At 38.2% G+C, this 16,923-nt stretch overlaps 1 protein-coding gene and 1 pseudogene across 1 annotated transcript; one reads left to right on the forward strand and one right to left on the reverse strand.

The window, feature by feature from the left end:
- The first annotated feature begins 8 nt into the window (after positions 1 to 8).
- Positions 9 to 6,728, forward strand: LOC147862440 (uncharacterized; annotated as a pseudogene).
- Positions 6,729 to 12,080: 5,352 nt separating this feature from the next.
- LOC147862441 (pentatricopeptide repeat-containing protein At2g39620-like) lies at positions 12,081 to 16,427 on the reverse strand. Its single transcript, XM_087321299.1, has one exon. It carries the CDS (start codon positions 16,261 to 16,263, stop codon positions 13,048 to 13,050), a length of 3,216 nt encoding a protein of 1,071 aa, XP_087177425.1. The 5' UTR covers positions 16,264 to 16,427; the 3' UTR covers positions 12,081 to 13,047.
- Between the last annotated feature and the right edge of the window lie 496 nt (positions 16,428 to 16,923).

Here is a 16,923-nt window from a genome sequence, read left to right on the forward strand (position 1 = left end):
GCAATTCCATGAGCTTCCAAGCGTCTCCGGTGCTGGTGCTGGTGATGATGATACATTATTCCCTGCAGCGATCATATTCCAAAACAAAACTCATGACCATCCAGCAATCATTCTTCTTTTCGTCATCTATCACAATTTGGATGATTTTTCTTCATACATCCAAATTAGACACTTTCTTCTTCCTCATCCAGACAAATGGGAATGCTTCTGCTTTCTTCGCCACCCATCAAAATTGGAAAGATTCTTCTTTCTTCTTCCTTCCATGGACAACAAGGAGCTTCTTCTTCCTCCTCTTCATTTAATAGATTCGAGTTATAATTACAGGCAAAAGGAAAAAGGGAAGGAAAAAAGAAAACAAAGGCAAAAGCTGAACACAGACAAACCAGTGGGAAATAGAGAAACAGAGACCCTTACGCCATTAAAGCTGATGATTGCTTTAGAGCTGCAGCATTGATTGAGCTCAGCCGAGCAGGAAGAAGAAGAAGAAGAAGACAAAAGCTCATGGGATGAGAGAGACACAGACTAGACTGACTGACTGATATGAAATGAAATGAAATGAAATGAAGTGAAATGAAATTTCTCTGTGAAAGCTATATTCCTGCATCGATTGTGCTTTTCATGGATAACAAAGATCTGGGTGAAAGTACAGATTTGAACCCATGACCCCCTTTAAGTTCATTTAGATAGATGGAGGGGCTATATCTAGCAGCCTTACCTCTAGTCTCTAGAGTTGGTGCAGACCCATTTGCTACTTCTAACTTCAAACCCTCGCCCCATCCCCAAAAATAGCACAAAAACTCGTGCAATGAATACGAAGGCTGTACCCTTAGGAACGGGGGGGGGGGGGGGGGGGGGGGGGGGAGGAAGTGCTGAGGAAAACCATCATGCAAGCGAAACTCGTTGAAGATGGTATTACTACCCCCCATGCGAGATCACGGGCCATGGAATCGAAGAATAGGTGAAAATGATCTTTACGAAGACGTTATCCTTAGACACTATAGGAAATGCTCAAAGAAAACATCATGCACGCGAAACACGTTGAAGGTGGTGTTACTACCCCCCATGCAAGGTCATGAGCTGTGGAATTGAAGACTCTATCATTAGGAATTCCTCTTTATCTCGTAGGCCCAAGAATATCCAAGTATAAAGGCATCCTTCACCTTTATTTTTAATACAAAAGCTACAATCTATGATGGAATTGGAGACTATATCTTGCACGCGTATGTATATATATATGGAAGACCATCTAAGTGAAATGGGTGAGAGCATCTCGACAATTTGAAGAAGATGCATTCCAAAACTTCAAATGCTATAAACCATATCCTCATTATCGCCAAGGTTCACATCTCCACCAAGGACCATCCTATGGAAAATGACCCAAAGAGTGACGATCTACATAATTGCATAAAATACTTTTCATAATGAGGGTGGCACAACATACCCAAACATAGGATACAATGCACACTAGAGGGAATGTTGAATTGGTTAGTCATTGTGTGAACGCACCTAGACAAGTCTAATTTGTGAGGAACTTGGGCTTCGAAGGAGTTTATCTTTTCTAAGTTGTTGAGCATTGTTGAGTGTGAGAGAGCTTTCCAAGATGGTAACACTAATAGTTGAAAGACTATAGAGCATTGGCACCACCATAAACTAGCTCCAAGGTGCATTGTTAGGAAAAGAAGCATGGTGTCAATAATGCTATGAAATAATGAAATAATAAGGTACAACTCACTAAGATTACCTATAGTTCTAGAAATGCTATGAAGATGATTCTTTCCGACTTCTTCATCTCCTACATACTTAGGCTTAAGTCTTCCTTTTAGTTCTCTCTCTCGTAGTCACTTTTGTATCAAGGTAATCATTAATACAGAGAGGTTTCTTTGATTCCTCTTGTGCGATTAATACAAACTTTTAAGTCATCAAAGAGTGATTAAGGCAATTGTAGTCAAATGATTATCGATCTTAATCTTTCGAGTTTGTTTATAAGTGTAAGGTTGATTTCATAATGCCCATTACCAACGTAGCAACTCGAAGCCAAGAAGAATCTGGCAACCTCCTCTTTGCATATTGCATAAGGAACAACTCTCAATACAACCACAACAAGGAGAACTAAATTTGATCGAGTAAAGATGAATTACAAAAAAAACTTGAAAATGCTTAGAAATAAATCATTTCAATGTCATAAAGCCCCACTATCTATAGGTCTAAAACTGTAACCATGTAATGTATAATAACTCTTTTTGAAGGTTATGATGATTGGCAACGTTTGTAACTTTAATAAATATGACTCCTTGCAATTCTTGCTACTATTGAATAACATAGGCCCACCCAAGTTTTTTACCTTCATGGATAAAGACACATTTGAATGCTAGACTTTAAGAATTTGAAATTAACTATATAATCTCGATTATGGTAAATTTTGTGGTAAGTGAAATCTTTGATGATGTTATTTCTAGAATTGCATAAAGTCAAATTTTAAGGTGATTCTTGGTAGTGATCTTATGTCCCTCAAATTATTTCTATAAATGTAAGGTTTTGGTTAATATTGACCTTAAAAGCCCATCATAAAGTCCACATTGTCTTTATGGTGCGTTTGTATTAAAGTCATACCATCACTTGAAGCAATGATGAGCTTTCCGTAATTTCCCAAGAGCGTGACTTGTGTTGGAGAAGAAGAATCCAAGAAGAAAAAGTGAATAGAAAGGCGGCTTGATGGTATCAAGGAGAACCACAAATTCATTTTCGTTATTTTTCCTTAATCAAATTATTATCAAGCTCTAAAATGTAAGAGGAGATATTTCTTGAAAACGTACTAGTGATTGCACAAGGGGGAAACAAGGGGGAAACATAGTTCTAGATATACCCAAAATGTAGTAAAGTTGGTTGCATAATTCAATTGGAAGACCAACCCTTGTGATATCGTAAACAAAAAAGAAAACAAGCTAACATTCCCACCGAGATAAGTTCTTCATTTAAACAAACTAAGATGCTTTGGAATCAATCCCTCGTTGTTTCTGGAATTGTACAGAGTCGATTAACATTTCGGGTAGAAGTCTTAGGATCGTGGCAGGTTACAGGGTTTGAAGTTAACAAGGGAAGGTTGGGCATAACAGTTAAACCCACAGGGTCATGGATTTATATTGTAGGGTGGCAATTTTTTTTGGGAAAAAAAAGATGCACAAGATCATGAACAATGATAAATATGGAAAGTGCAAGGAAGTCTCACAAAAACTCAAAGTTGGTTCAAATGAAGCACAAAGAATTTGGTTCTTATGCCACTTAGGGTCTGACGCACAATAAAATCCCAACTCACCCAAATGTTGTTTAGTCAACCTTCAACAAATCACTCCACACTCACATAAGCAACATCCCGACCTCACGGACTTCACCAATTGCAACTCCGATGCCATGATAGAGAATATCTTGGATTTCAATTAATCTCTAGATTGTCAAATCCCTTTGCCATTCAAGTAGGTCTTGTCCGAATCATGAGCCCCCTAACACATCATTTGTTTAGGGTTGGGGCACTCCATGATGAACTACCCCCAACAACCCATGTGTGTTATTTGCATCTCTAGCTGACTTGCAACAAGCAACTTTGAATGCAACACGGTCATCCACACATCAAGGCCATGGCCACACAACCTTCACACATCCAACTTTGTACCAAATGGAGGTTTTCCACTAACTGATAGATACACAAACCTCTCCAATTAGTACTCCTCAGGCTTCCACAACTCGATTGGCATACTCTCTTGTTGCCTCTACATATCAAGTTATGCAACCAAGTGAGTTGAGTTTCCTGAAGGGGTCAACACAATTCGTACCTTCCAAGAGTCACTATGAGCCTCATGCCTCATAGTAGGCTAGGATACGGATTGGCGGATGTCACTTTTTAAGTTAATATAAAATTAACACACACTAATTGGCACTAATATTTAAGAAATATGTTAGTGTTAATTTCATAGATAGGCCCTACATGAGAATTATATGAGAAGTCTCAATTTAATACATAATTACCACATAAGAATCATATGAAACTTTTCAATTAAGTAGACAAGTTCTATGTAAAAAACATGTGTATCCAAATTATAGTTTGGAAATTCAATATAGATGAAAAGGAGAGCTTTGTAGATGCAAAGAGGAGACAATGAGAACTAAAAGGTAGCCCCAAAGTTGGGGCACAAAAACCTCTTTTATGAAAGCTCATGCCATTTTATACAAGTTGGAAAAAGAACATACCCTTTTATATAACAAAGTCATTAATCATTCCTATCTAATAAAGCTTAGTTTTCTACACATTACAATATCACAATGTTTTCTTATCTACATTTGGCATATGGCCAATATTCTAGGTTTGAATTTAAGTTGTTTGGGGTTGTTAAAACTAAAGAATATGACATTATTTCCCTTAACATCCAACTATTGGGGCCACTATAGAAGTCATCAACGTGTCATCATGGTAATTGCTATCCCAATAGCTCCTCACACACTAAGGATCTCCATGAGCAATGTAGTCATCATCTCATAGGGAATGCCAGAACCACTATATACTAGAGGGCAACAAGCCTAATGATCACGAGTCTTTACATCAAAACTAACAACGCCCTTACCATCTTGTTTGAATTGGGTCATATGGCCATTCACACCACCCTAGGATGTTTCAATATAATAAGCTTAAGCACTTCAATACTAGTGTGTTTTTCTTGGACACCACACAATCCATTAATAGAGTATGTGGATGTCTTCCAAGTCTAGACAAGGAAATAGACAATAGCACTGAACCTATGGGTAACGCATGAAGCAATTTTCAATCAAGAGAAAACCTTACGTGGTCCAAGAAACAATTGCTAAGAATGAACCTCTTAGCAAATTATTAGTGACCAACTATAGCAATTGGCTTTCCCATGGTCACGCTCACCATTGCCATTGGAGAGAGACCAATCACTTGGTTGCATTCTAACTTGACGCCCCACATAATATATGGCTTGCCAACAAGCTAATGAGATCACCCTCTTATTGAAATAACTATTAGGTTGTGTCATGATGTTGCATGGGTGATGGGAAAAAATGTAATTAAAGAAAATTATATGTCAAGCTAAGGATATAGCGAAAACTAGTGTAGATGCAAGACAATGGCAACTACAAGTCACAAATTAAGTAGTATGAGTTATCCATTGAAACAAAGAGGTTAATAGTTTGACCCGCTGGAGTTAGCTTGAAGAAAAGGACAAAGTGATAGGGTGCAAGGACAACAGAAGGTCACACTTGGGGATGAAGGTGCTAGGTGCACTTTGTGTTGTTTGCGTGACATTTGACGTACATCCATAAAGAAAAAGTAGTGAGTGTCCATGACTTGGAAAGTAAGGGAATCCCCAATTATTGTCTATATGAGAAGGTATAGGGAGCTATAACATGCAAGGAGTTTTACTTCGTCGAATAGAATTCCATTAGAACTAGAAACAATTGTACTTGCACGAATCTATACACACCTCCCCAACCACTTTCTTCTTCTTTTTTATTTTAAGCTAATAGGATTGTTATGTTGATTCACATGAGATTCATGTGAGTTGAGATTTGTTTGATCCCTATCATGTGCTTGGCCTAGATCCCTTTTATAAGTCTAAAGCGCACTAGCCCAAAGAGCAACACAATTGCTTATCGTTGGAGCAACAAAATTGCAAGAGCCTATACACACAATGGGAAAGATCACGAAGCACTGAGTTGTTTAGAACATATGCAAGTTGAGGGAATTTCTCCTAATGCAATAACATTCATTTCCATCCTGAAAGCATGTGGCAACACTGGAGCAATAAATGAAGGCATCAAGATTCATGATGAGATTGACAAGGAGGGACTTGTTAGAGAAGAATATTGTGCTTGGCATTATGCTTGTGATACGTATGTGAAATGTTAGATGCTTGCAAAAGCAAAAGTTGTGCTACAACGAAATGTTGTCTGTTGGATTGCACTAATCATAGGGTACACTGAACATGGACATAGCACTGAAATATTTTGAGCGGATGCAAAGTGAAGGGTTCTCTCCGGATGTGATCACATTTCTTTCTATTATGAAGGCATGTGGTAGAATCGGAGCTCTAGACAAGGCCAAACACTTTCACCATGTGATTTTGAGTAGGGGATTTCTTGGGAAGGATGTGATGCTTTGTAATGCCCTTGTTGACATGTATGCTAAGTGTGGTACGATTGCACAAGCACAAAAAGTGTTGGAAGAGTATCCTATTAGAGATGTTGTCACTTGGAATACACTAATTCAAGGGTATGTTGAGGATGGGCAATGTCATAAAGTATTAAATTGTTTTGAAAGGATGCAAAGCGAGGGCCTGTCTCCTAATACAATTACTTTGATTTACATCTTGACGGTTTGTGGAAGTGTAGAAGCCATTGACAAGGCAAAAGAAATTCACGGTGAGATTGCGGATATGGCTCTAGTGGATAATGATGTGATGGTATTTGGCAATGCTTCAATGGACATGTATGCCAAATGTGGTATGTCTGGAACAACCAAGGAAGTGTTGGAAAAGTTTGTTTTTCAAGATGTGAATAGCTTGGAATGCACTCATTACAACATATGTCCAGCATGGACAAGGCCACAAAGCACTCGATTCATTTGAACAAATGCAAAGCATGGGCATTTCTCCAGATATGGTTACTTTTATCTGTATTTTGAAGGCATGTGGGAGTACCAAAGCCATAAAGAAGGGGAAACAAATTCATCATGTTATTTACAGTAAGGGTTTTTTGGAGAAAGAAATTATGCTATTTTGTACATGGCCTCTGGCCACTTTCATTTTAATACCAATGGAGGATTTTTTTTCAGGAAATAAAAAATAAAAAATTTGCAAGAGCCTCGCAAACCAACCTTTCTTGCTTGCATCACAACACAACATAAGAAGGTAGAAGTAGAAAAAATTATATTTTTGGGAATCTATAACTATCTCCTACCCATTCGCTTCTTTTATTTTACTTGAGTTAATAAGTTTTTTTAATAATTTATTTCTAAACAACTTTGTACCGAATGGAACTTTCTCTTGTGTACTTGGTGTCACCTTAGGCCGTTCCTTGGGGCTTAAGAAAGAACTAGGGGAATGCTCGTCCGTGGGGGAGAGCTCTTGTAGTAGATCAAATCGATTGGGGCTCATAGGCGATGGAGGATTTTGTGCCTGTGAAGTTTTGCGAAGGACATGGGTTTTTTCTACCACTCGCCATTCCATCACAGTCTTATCGGGTCGTGCTGGGGGAGACTACTGATGTCTTATGGTGTCCTGGCCTTCCAGAGTCTCCTTTGTAGGATCTTTAATACGTCTTGTGGGGTAGTTCTTTTTTAAATGACCAAGTTTTTTGCATGCAAAACATTGCCCCGGTGCGCCAATCACTTCTATGCGTTGTTCAATCCGCATTCCGTTTTTGCTGGGAATGAGGATCTTGGAGGGAAGTTTGTTGATGTCCTGCACCAATAGGCGGATAGAGGAAGGGCCTAGGTACTTCTTTAGCCTATCCACTAACGTTAGTTCCTCATCCAAAAGCATGTACATTTCCTTACAAAAGCACCTCAAAATGAAAACAGGGCGATTTCTATCGGCAAATCCAATTGTTGTTCAGTTTTCCGCATGAATAACCATGTGTTTCGGACCTGACAGGGAGACATGGTTATGAGGTTCGCTATGGAATCCTTGTCCTCTAGAACGATTTGATAAAAACCTTTACCAAGCAGTTGGACTTCTTTTATTCCACCTATTTGTGAATGAAATTTGCCTTGCAACATATCTCGCAATAGTCCTCTATTTGGCCGTGATCCCACCACGCGGCATATGACTGTTATGCGCTCAAGTCAATCTATCTCCTGCTCAAGTAGAAGCAGAAGCATTTCTTCGCTATTGAAGCTAATCTCAACAGGACACCCGTTATCTGGATTGTTTTGATCTTGCATTTGCTCTTTATCGATCGAGGGGTCTGTTTGAGATACGTGTTCGGTAGTGTCGGTGTGTGGTGTTTCCATGATTGATGGAATCGTCCAATCTGCTTTAGCTTGTGCTCCGGCTCCGCTCCGTTGTTACCACCCCAACTACCCTTTTCTTGAAGTGATTATTGTGAATTTTCCCAAATATCCCATTTTTTGTTGTAAACCATTTGTCTCATGGGCCAATTTTGGCCTTAGAAGACGTTAATACATCTTTCTTTCTTTCTTTCTTTTCGTAAATCAATGTTTTGTTATTAAAACAAGATGATAATACAACCCTTGCTATCTTCACTACATCATCAGTAGTGATAATGCATGGGAAACCCTCTCAAGTGTTGCAAAACTAGATGGCATACCTCTATCTCCTCTCGAGACAATGTCCCCAAACAACATAGTTGCAAAAATTGCCACATCAATTTCCCTTTCATCCTACGAAGTTGTTGTGTTACCCCATGAAGTCCATCAAACAAGAACCCATTTCTCATGGTCCAATTAAACCACATCCCCCAATACCTAAGGCAGTCAAACACGACCTTATATGATGGTGCAGGCATGCATTTATCGTCATCAATAAAAACCCAGTTAAAATGTGACAAAATATTGCATGTTATCGATGCCCAAATTTGTGATATAACCACCCAAATGGCTTTAGCAACCGGACATGTAATGAACCTATGTCTGGCATCTTCCTCAACCACCGTGCAAAAAAAACATGTCCCATTTGAAATATTTCGCCGTTTTAAAGCCATCGCCAAAGGCAACCCACCAACAATCACACACCAAAGAAATACCTTAGCACGAAACGGAATATGAGACTGCCATCCTACATCCAAAACTCTAGTCCACCACTTTGCATGTCGAGTAATATACCATGTGTTTGCAGCCTTGGTTGCTAACCAAGCTCTATCTTCAACCAACTTATGGTATACATCATTAGTGTTCACCACAAAAATTGATTGTCCAATACCAAACATATTCTCTATGTACTCATATCATTGCAATTTCATTTGTTGTGTTATAGCAACATCCAATGCAAAACTTGTCCAAGTTCTTCACATATTTCTTTCTCACTCTCTCTGTTACACACACACACACACATTCTCTATACACACATATTCTCTATGTACTCATATCTTTGCAAATTCATTTGTTGTGTTATAGCAACATCCAATGCAAAACTTGTCCAAGTTCTACACATATTTTAACTCTTATTTTTAGTTAATGATATATTAAATTCATTTTTTAAAATACACATGGCAAAGAGGGGTATGGTTTTAGATTACTACAAATTTCTTAGACTTTCTATGTACATCAAACTTTATGTACCCACTTTGGGACCACTAGCACCTACCTACTAATCCTCGAAGAATCATGACTCTCTAAGATGAATTGAAATTAAATCACCCTTCAAATTTGATATTTGTAAGAATTTTCAATCCAACTTGTACTTGCATTATTTGAAAACTACATTTAAATTTGATGCTTAAAAGTATTTATTATAGAAGTTACTTGCACTAGCAACATTCAAAAGTCACCGTTAAATTTTGATAATGAATGAGCTTCATGTAATTTGTAGATGAATCGTTGAAAAATCACCTTAAAGTTTTGCAAGCTTAATTAATTTAGTAAAATAGCATGCTTAAATATTTAGATTCAAGGAAGACATCTCCTCTAGAAATTATGAGATGTTATTTAATGTTGAGTCCATGTTAACCAAATAATCTCAACAACTATTGGTAAAAGTTAATAAGCTTCACGTAAAATTGTTGCTTTTTAACATGGTTTTTAGTCCTAATATCATATAAGAATGTTCAGGAAAAATGAATTTACTAGAAACTAATAAATATTCGTCCAAATTTCTTCAAATGATTTATTGATGTAAATCTTTGATTCCAATTTCAAATGTAAAAGTAAAATTTGAAGGAATACAAGTCACATTATGTTTTTGAGCAACGATGGAAAATATCATTCTTTGAGTGACTCACATCATTATTATTCGCTTGCCTTCAAAAAGTTATTTAGTTTATAAAAGATTTTCTACTAAGAATCATGCACAGACCTTCGGCCCAATGTCACTTCTCAAATTGGGGAACCCTTTAAAATTTAACAAGTGGCATAGAATTTCAACATTTACTTTGGTTGAGTACCTATCTATCTTTACTTCTACTTTGTTTTTCTTATTTTACTTTCACTTTTGCTTTTGCTTTTAGTGGAGTTGAAATGTATGGATTAAAGTGACTTAAAGTATATTATATATAAGAAGTATTCTACGTGCTCTTGACAAGGTTCAAATTTAGTCAATTCCTCTTAACTAGGCTATCATGATTTCAAATTGATTTTGGCTCTTGTCTTATTATTAAGAACTTGGGACACATAAAGGTTAAATCCTTCATTGTTTCCATATTTGTTGTGGGCTATTGCCCAATTCTTGAAACAATGCCACAACGAAGTTCGGTTTTGTTGTTACATTGCCTTGATCTAGATTTGTAACATGTGAAGTATACAATGACCCTCTTAGTTCTTTGGGCTAGCAACATAGATTCCTTTCAAATCTTCCATGTGGAGGTATGGAAAGTGGTCACATTAGACCACTTGCATCTTGTTGGTGATAGAGATGACGATCATTATAGGCAAGAACGCTCGAACATCTTCGTAGTATAAATGATGGGCCACTAGAAAGCATAAGTAGATACTATTCATTCAACCACGTAAAAAAGTTGTGCAATCCCACATCTCTTCTCATCATAAGTGGCAAACCAATTGTGACGAGGCATCACATGGAAGGCTACTTTTGAGAATCAAAGGTCCATTCATGCTCGTTTTATGATTTGCATCTTTTGCTACCAAAAACAAGTGGGCATAATCAATATGAAAAACATGTCATCATGATCATTATTATAAGCATCGTTGATCATAGCATGAACATATACATCGGCATATCAACACCAGGGCACCATCATGGGCATGTATGACATTTATCTTTTGAAGTATTTCTTTCCATGTCCTTGTCCTCTCGCTTTGACTTTGTGCCTTCATTTTTATTGTTCCCACTTACCTTGTTTTCTCTCTTCCACTACATGCAATCCAACTTCATACAAACTACCTTGTTGGACTAGAAACATTAAAGTGCAAGTTAATCCTTTACTTTTTTCATCATCTGAATTCCCCATTTTACTTCGACATCGCTCATGTGCTACATGCACTCTGGTGAGATTTAGGACTTGATGCTTACTTGTTTGCCTTTCCACTTAAGAGACTACTCACCCGCTCTCAAAATGTTATGAATCCATTTTGGGTGCATCTCCTCAACCTCTTGCAAAATGTGAACACAAAGTTGAGTTCATCAATGTCTATCCACCATCATGTGTGCTCAATCTTTGTCTTGCAATATTGGAGGCTCTTCATTAAGTAGAGTTAGTTTGGCACCAAAGCTTTCTCATATGTGGAGCACAGTGTCTCTCATATGCCCTCCACCATGTCCTCTTTCATTGCATTAAGGCAATTTAAGTTGGGGAGATTTAGGCAAATGGTAGAACTTGCAAGCTCTTCCAACTATTCCTGTATAAAAAACACTATACTTAGAATATCTTGTGAGAAAAGACATTGATATGCAGTTCAACCATAATTCCCTCAAACTCTAGTTCATGGTTTTCACATCTTGTGCACCTACAATAATGGAATGCATTATTTATCAAGCACCAATATTGAATATTCCTAAGAGCGACAACAATCAAATGTGTACCCTCATTTACATTTGGCTTTGGTAACTTATGTACAAAATTGATATGATTGTATACTAATCACCATTTGGTACCTAGGTAGAATGATTCTACCTTGAACAATAAGGTAGAACTTTCTTAGTTTCAAGCAATATTGTTGCTTAATATTTTCTTGGTATATCTTTATGTTTCAATGGAACTTTACATAGCTTCTAATAGACAGGAATCTCGTGCATGTATTTGCTTGTAAATGACATGATGGGTTAAAACATTGACGTTGTTAATGCTGAAGGGGCTACTAATGGCATAGCCTATTCCAACCTCTATCTAATTATAGAAGCTATTACACAAAGAAACAATCCCAAATTACAGAATATACATAGTGAATTTAGGACTATATAAATATAGGCCAATGCGATGGTCAATCCACCATGGTGCAATTTTGGTTTTCCTGAATGCTCAGTTTTTTGTGATCCAGGGAAACCACAAACTACATATTTACGCTAGCATAGTCCAGTTCAATTCACATGAAGCAGAATAATGCACCCAATGCTCTAGTCTTCATCTTTCTTCTGTTCAAAGACCGGAAAATGTTAAGTGAGGTTCCTCAATGCCACATCTTTGCATTCTAAACCGATCTCGTACCTCCACTATCTTTCTTTGAAGGTCAACGAGGAACAATTATAGGGAAGCCATGCTCTAAATTCAACCTCTACAACAGACTTTCGGGGTGGCTCGCCAAGCAAACAAGCCAAATATTTCCTCTGATTAATCAACCAGTGTCGGAAGATGTCCATGCAGTCTTTCAAGTACATCTGTTCAAATATCGGAAGTGACTGGTTCCTCGATGCCACATCTTCGCTTTTGGAGATCTGGTTATCGGCCCTTTCTATGCCTTGAGCCCTCTTTCTGGATCCACCCAAAACAACTTGTGTCAACCAAGCTTAATTGAGGGGACTGAAGCTTGTTTAGACCTGGCCTCTACTACTGGTTTTCTTTCTGCATGCTGACCTCATGACTTATCTATCCTCTCGCATTCTTTATAATGACCCCGCTCCCAATGAAGGTAAGCTAAAGCTAGGCATCAGTGAGCTTGGCACAGACAACAAACTCCTTCAGATGTTTAGCATATCTGTTATGCTTCTTTCCCCTTAGACAATCAAAATTGTTTCAGTTCACATGACATATCCTCTCACATACTTTATAATGACCCCAGACCCTTTGAAGGTAAGCTGCATCTAGGCATCAATGAGCTTGGAATGAAGAACAAATTCCTTTGGATATTTAGCATATTTGTTATGCTTCTTTCCTCCTTACACCAAATCAGAATTTTTTTGGTCCTGACAGCTAAGCACTTTCCATCAGTTGCATATGACCAGTCAATTCACTAATTTCATCATTTTGATGTAGCCCTGAACAAAGCTTGGATAACAGCATATAGCCAGAAGCATTATCGCAATCGAGGTGCTTGATTTCACCAAAGCATTCTCCACCAAGTAATTTATTCCCATATAATCCACAACCTGTAAGCAAAGATACCCATCCCACAAGATTAGGCTCGATTGGCATTGTTTTTAGCGTGTCTTCAGCCTCATTCAAATGACCATGACGACCAAGAATGTCAATAACACAATTGAAATGATCAATTCTTGGAGCCAATCCATGCTCCCTTTTCATTTGTACAAAATTCGAAAACCCTTTGTCAAGGAGGCCATTTTGACTGCAAGCAGACAGAATACTAAGGAAAAATGAGTCATCGGGCTTCACCCCATAAATTTCCATGGATTTCATCAACTGTATAGCCATATCCCAAACACCATGAGAAGCATAGGCTCCAACAATGGCACTCCATGAGATAATATCTGGTTTGCATACATGATTGAAGACATTATGTGCCTCTTTCAGACTACCACATTTAGCATACATGTCAATCAGGGTGTTACCTATAAAACATTCATTTTCAAGTTCACCTTTTATGACCCCGTCATGGATTACTCTTCCTTGCTGCAAAGCTCCAATATTGCTGCATGCTTTCAAGATACACAAGAAGGTGGTAATACCTGGCTTCATACCCTTTTCTTTCATTGACTCGAAAAGTTTGAGGGCTGGTAATTCATGACCATGCTGGATATAACTAGAGCACATTGATACACATGGTACTTCATTTGAAGTCTGAAGCTCTTCCAGAAGCTTGTGACCATCTATAAGTGTCCCACATTTCCCATAGGTATGGATAAGGGCAGTCACAATGATCACATCTTTTTCAAGTGCACACTCAATAATTTGTAAATGCAGTAGCTTAGACACCTGAGTGTTCTCAAGAATACTACATGCTTTCAGGACACACAGAAATATAGCTCTATCTGGGTTTACCCCAGTCTCCTGCATCGCAAGGAATAATTCAAGAACAACCGCTACATGTCCATGCTGCATATAACCGAACATTAAAGTACCCCAGCACACCACATCAGGGTTCAGCAAATTTTCAAACACTTCTTGAGCCTCCTTCAAATATGCACAACTTGAATACAGGTCTATGAGAGCACTGCCGATGATCAAACATGAATCAAGCCCATGTTTTATCACTAAATTATGAACTAGTCTACCTTGTTTTATATCTGCAATACTACTATAAGCTTTACAAACAGCAACATAAAGTGACTTATCAGGTTTCATGACCTCTTCTTGCACCTGCTCAAGAACAACAAGACCTTGATTAACATGGCCACACTCTACATAACCTGAAATTATGGTGCCCCAGCAAGATGCACTTTTTATCGATGAAACACTGAAAAGTTTGGATGCCTCTGATATGCACCCACACTTAAAATACATATCTATGAGAGCATTCACAACTGTTTCATTCAGTTCAGATGCAACCTCCTTCAAACAATCATGTATTAGTAGACCCACATCCACAGCTCTTACCCTTCCACATACTCGTAATAGAGAGATACATAAAGCTTCGTCAGGTTGTATGCCATCATTCTTCATTTTCTTAAAAAGCTCAATGGAGATAGAATCATATCCAAATTGAGCATAAGCTGAAATCATAATACCATATGAGACCATGTTTTGAATAGGCAATCTATCAAAGATGGTATGTGCCTCTTTTAAACTTCCCACCATGCCATACATATCAACAAGGGTGCATCCTATCATACCTTCAGAATCCAATCCTCGTCTAATCACTTGGTCATGTATAAATCTTCCATGTATTAAGCACCCAATATGACCACAGGATTTTAAAGTCCACAAATAAGTAACTTTATCAGGTTCTAACGTGGCACATTGCATGCATCCAAACAAATTTAAAGCAGAAAAATGGCGCTCATTGTGCACAAACCCTGCAATCATCGATGTCCATGAGACAATATCTCTATTCAACATTTGATTGAACACATTGTAGGCTTCACCTATGCACCCACACATGTTATACATACTGATAAGACTATTTCCTATTGTTATATTCATTTCAAGCCCTTCTTTGATGATTTTCTCATGTACAAGTTTCCCCTCTCTTGTAGATCCCATGTTTTGGCAAGCTTTTAATATGTATATGTATATCACTCTATCTGCTTTTAATCCATTGTGTTGCATTTCCTCGAAAAGTTGAAGAGCTCCGATGCTAGAACCACATTCAACATAACCCGAAATTATTGCTCCCCAACACATCATATCTTTGTGTTGTGCTCGAATAAAGATGTTAAAGGCCTCTTCTAAGCTTCTAGCAATGGTATACATATGAATTAGGCCAGTTTGGATTCGGATATCTGACTCAAGTCCAAAATTAACAACCAAATAGTGAATAAATCGACCTTCTTCAAGAGCTTCTATAGCACCACATGACTTCAGAATACAAGAGAAAGTAACACTGTTAGGCTCACAATCCCCTTGTTGCATCATATACTGGAAAAGTGTTACAGCTTGAACGTTATGTCCATTCTGAACATAGCCTCCAATCATTGCTCCCCAGGATACGACACTTCTGTCATGCAATTTATTGAACACATGGCGTGCCTCATCGAGCCGACCACATTTTCCGTACATATCAATCAAAGTATTGGCAACAATAACACTCTGCTCCAATCCTTTCTTAATGATTCTATCATGTATATGAAATCCATGAATTATAAAACCAGTGAGACTACAAGCTTTGAGAACCTTTAGAAAAGTATCTCTATCAGGTTCAATTGTTGTATGTAGCAACATCCTTTCATACAATTCCAGTGCTTTCTTGCATTCTTTGAACTCCACGTGTGAATCAATGATAGCATACCAAGTGGATATGGAAGGTCTCAAAACTCTGAAAAACGCTTGCTTTGCTTCGTCCAAGCTTCCACAATGTGTGAACAAATTAACTATGTTTCCAGCCCAAGCAGGAGAAGATTGAAGCCCATGTCCAGATATGAAAGACAAAAGCTTTCTTGCCTTTGAAAGGTCTTTCTTTTTCGTGTATTCATGAAGAAGTGTATGAATGATGTCTACGGGGCATTCACGAATCTCTGTTCGTCTGATAAGTTTCTCTGTGAAAGCTATGGATCGACGACATGGAGATTGCATTAGGGTGTGAAGACATAGTCTGACATTCTTTTCGGCGATAAAAGGCGAAGGGTCGATCAGATACGCTGCTTAGCATGGATGGATGGATCGATACGGGTTCAGGTTTCCGTATTCCATATTTATTTTCTAGTTAGAGCAGCAAGGCGATCCTCATCTGAAAACCCCCTCCCTCTCTCTGTTTCTTTCATATGGCTAAACTGTTATTATGTATACAGAAGAAAAACAAGAGCTAGAAGGATATGGTTATGGCCATTGGCAAGGCAAAAGCCGCCCGTCCGTCCATCCGAGAAGGTGTATCCGACGACACGACACGAGAGGATGCATCTGCCACGCTTGGTTATGTGTATGAAACTTTCTCTGTCCAAATAACATGTTCTGCTATAACTCCATGTAGCACAGCGAACCACAATTCTAGAGACCCCCAATCCATGAAGTACTTTGATGTTGTCACACACGACATAGAATGTAAAGTTTGGCTCCCTCCATGGATATCTCCCCGAGAGGATGGTAAATTTATCCTAGTTAACGATGCCCAAAGGTGTGGCATAACAACCCGAATGGCTTCAGCTACCGGATGCGTAACGAAATTGTGTGTGGCATCCTCCTCCTCCTCCTCAAAGTGTTGACAAGTGATAATATTTTGTAATTCGAGGAATTTCG

This window comes from Azolla caroliniana, unplaced genomic scaffold, assembly GCF_043228905.1.
Source record: "Azolla caroliniana isolate FFs.n. ecotype wild unplaced genomic scaffold, voAzoCaro1.0.p SCAF_6, whole genome shotgun sequence".
Classification (NCBI taxonomy): Eukaryota; Viridiplantae; Streptophyta; class Polypodiopsida; order Salviniales; family Salviniaceae; genus Azolla; species Azolla caroliniana.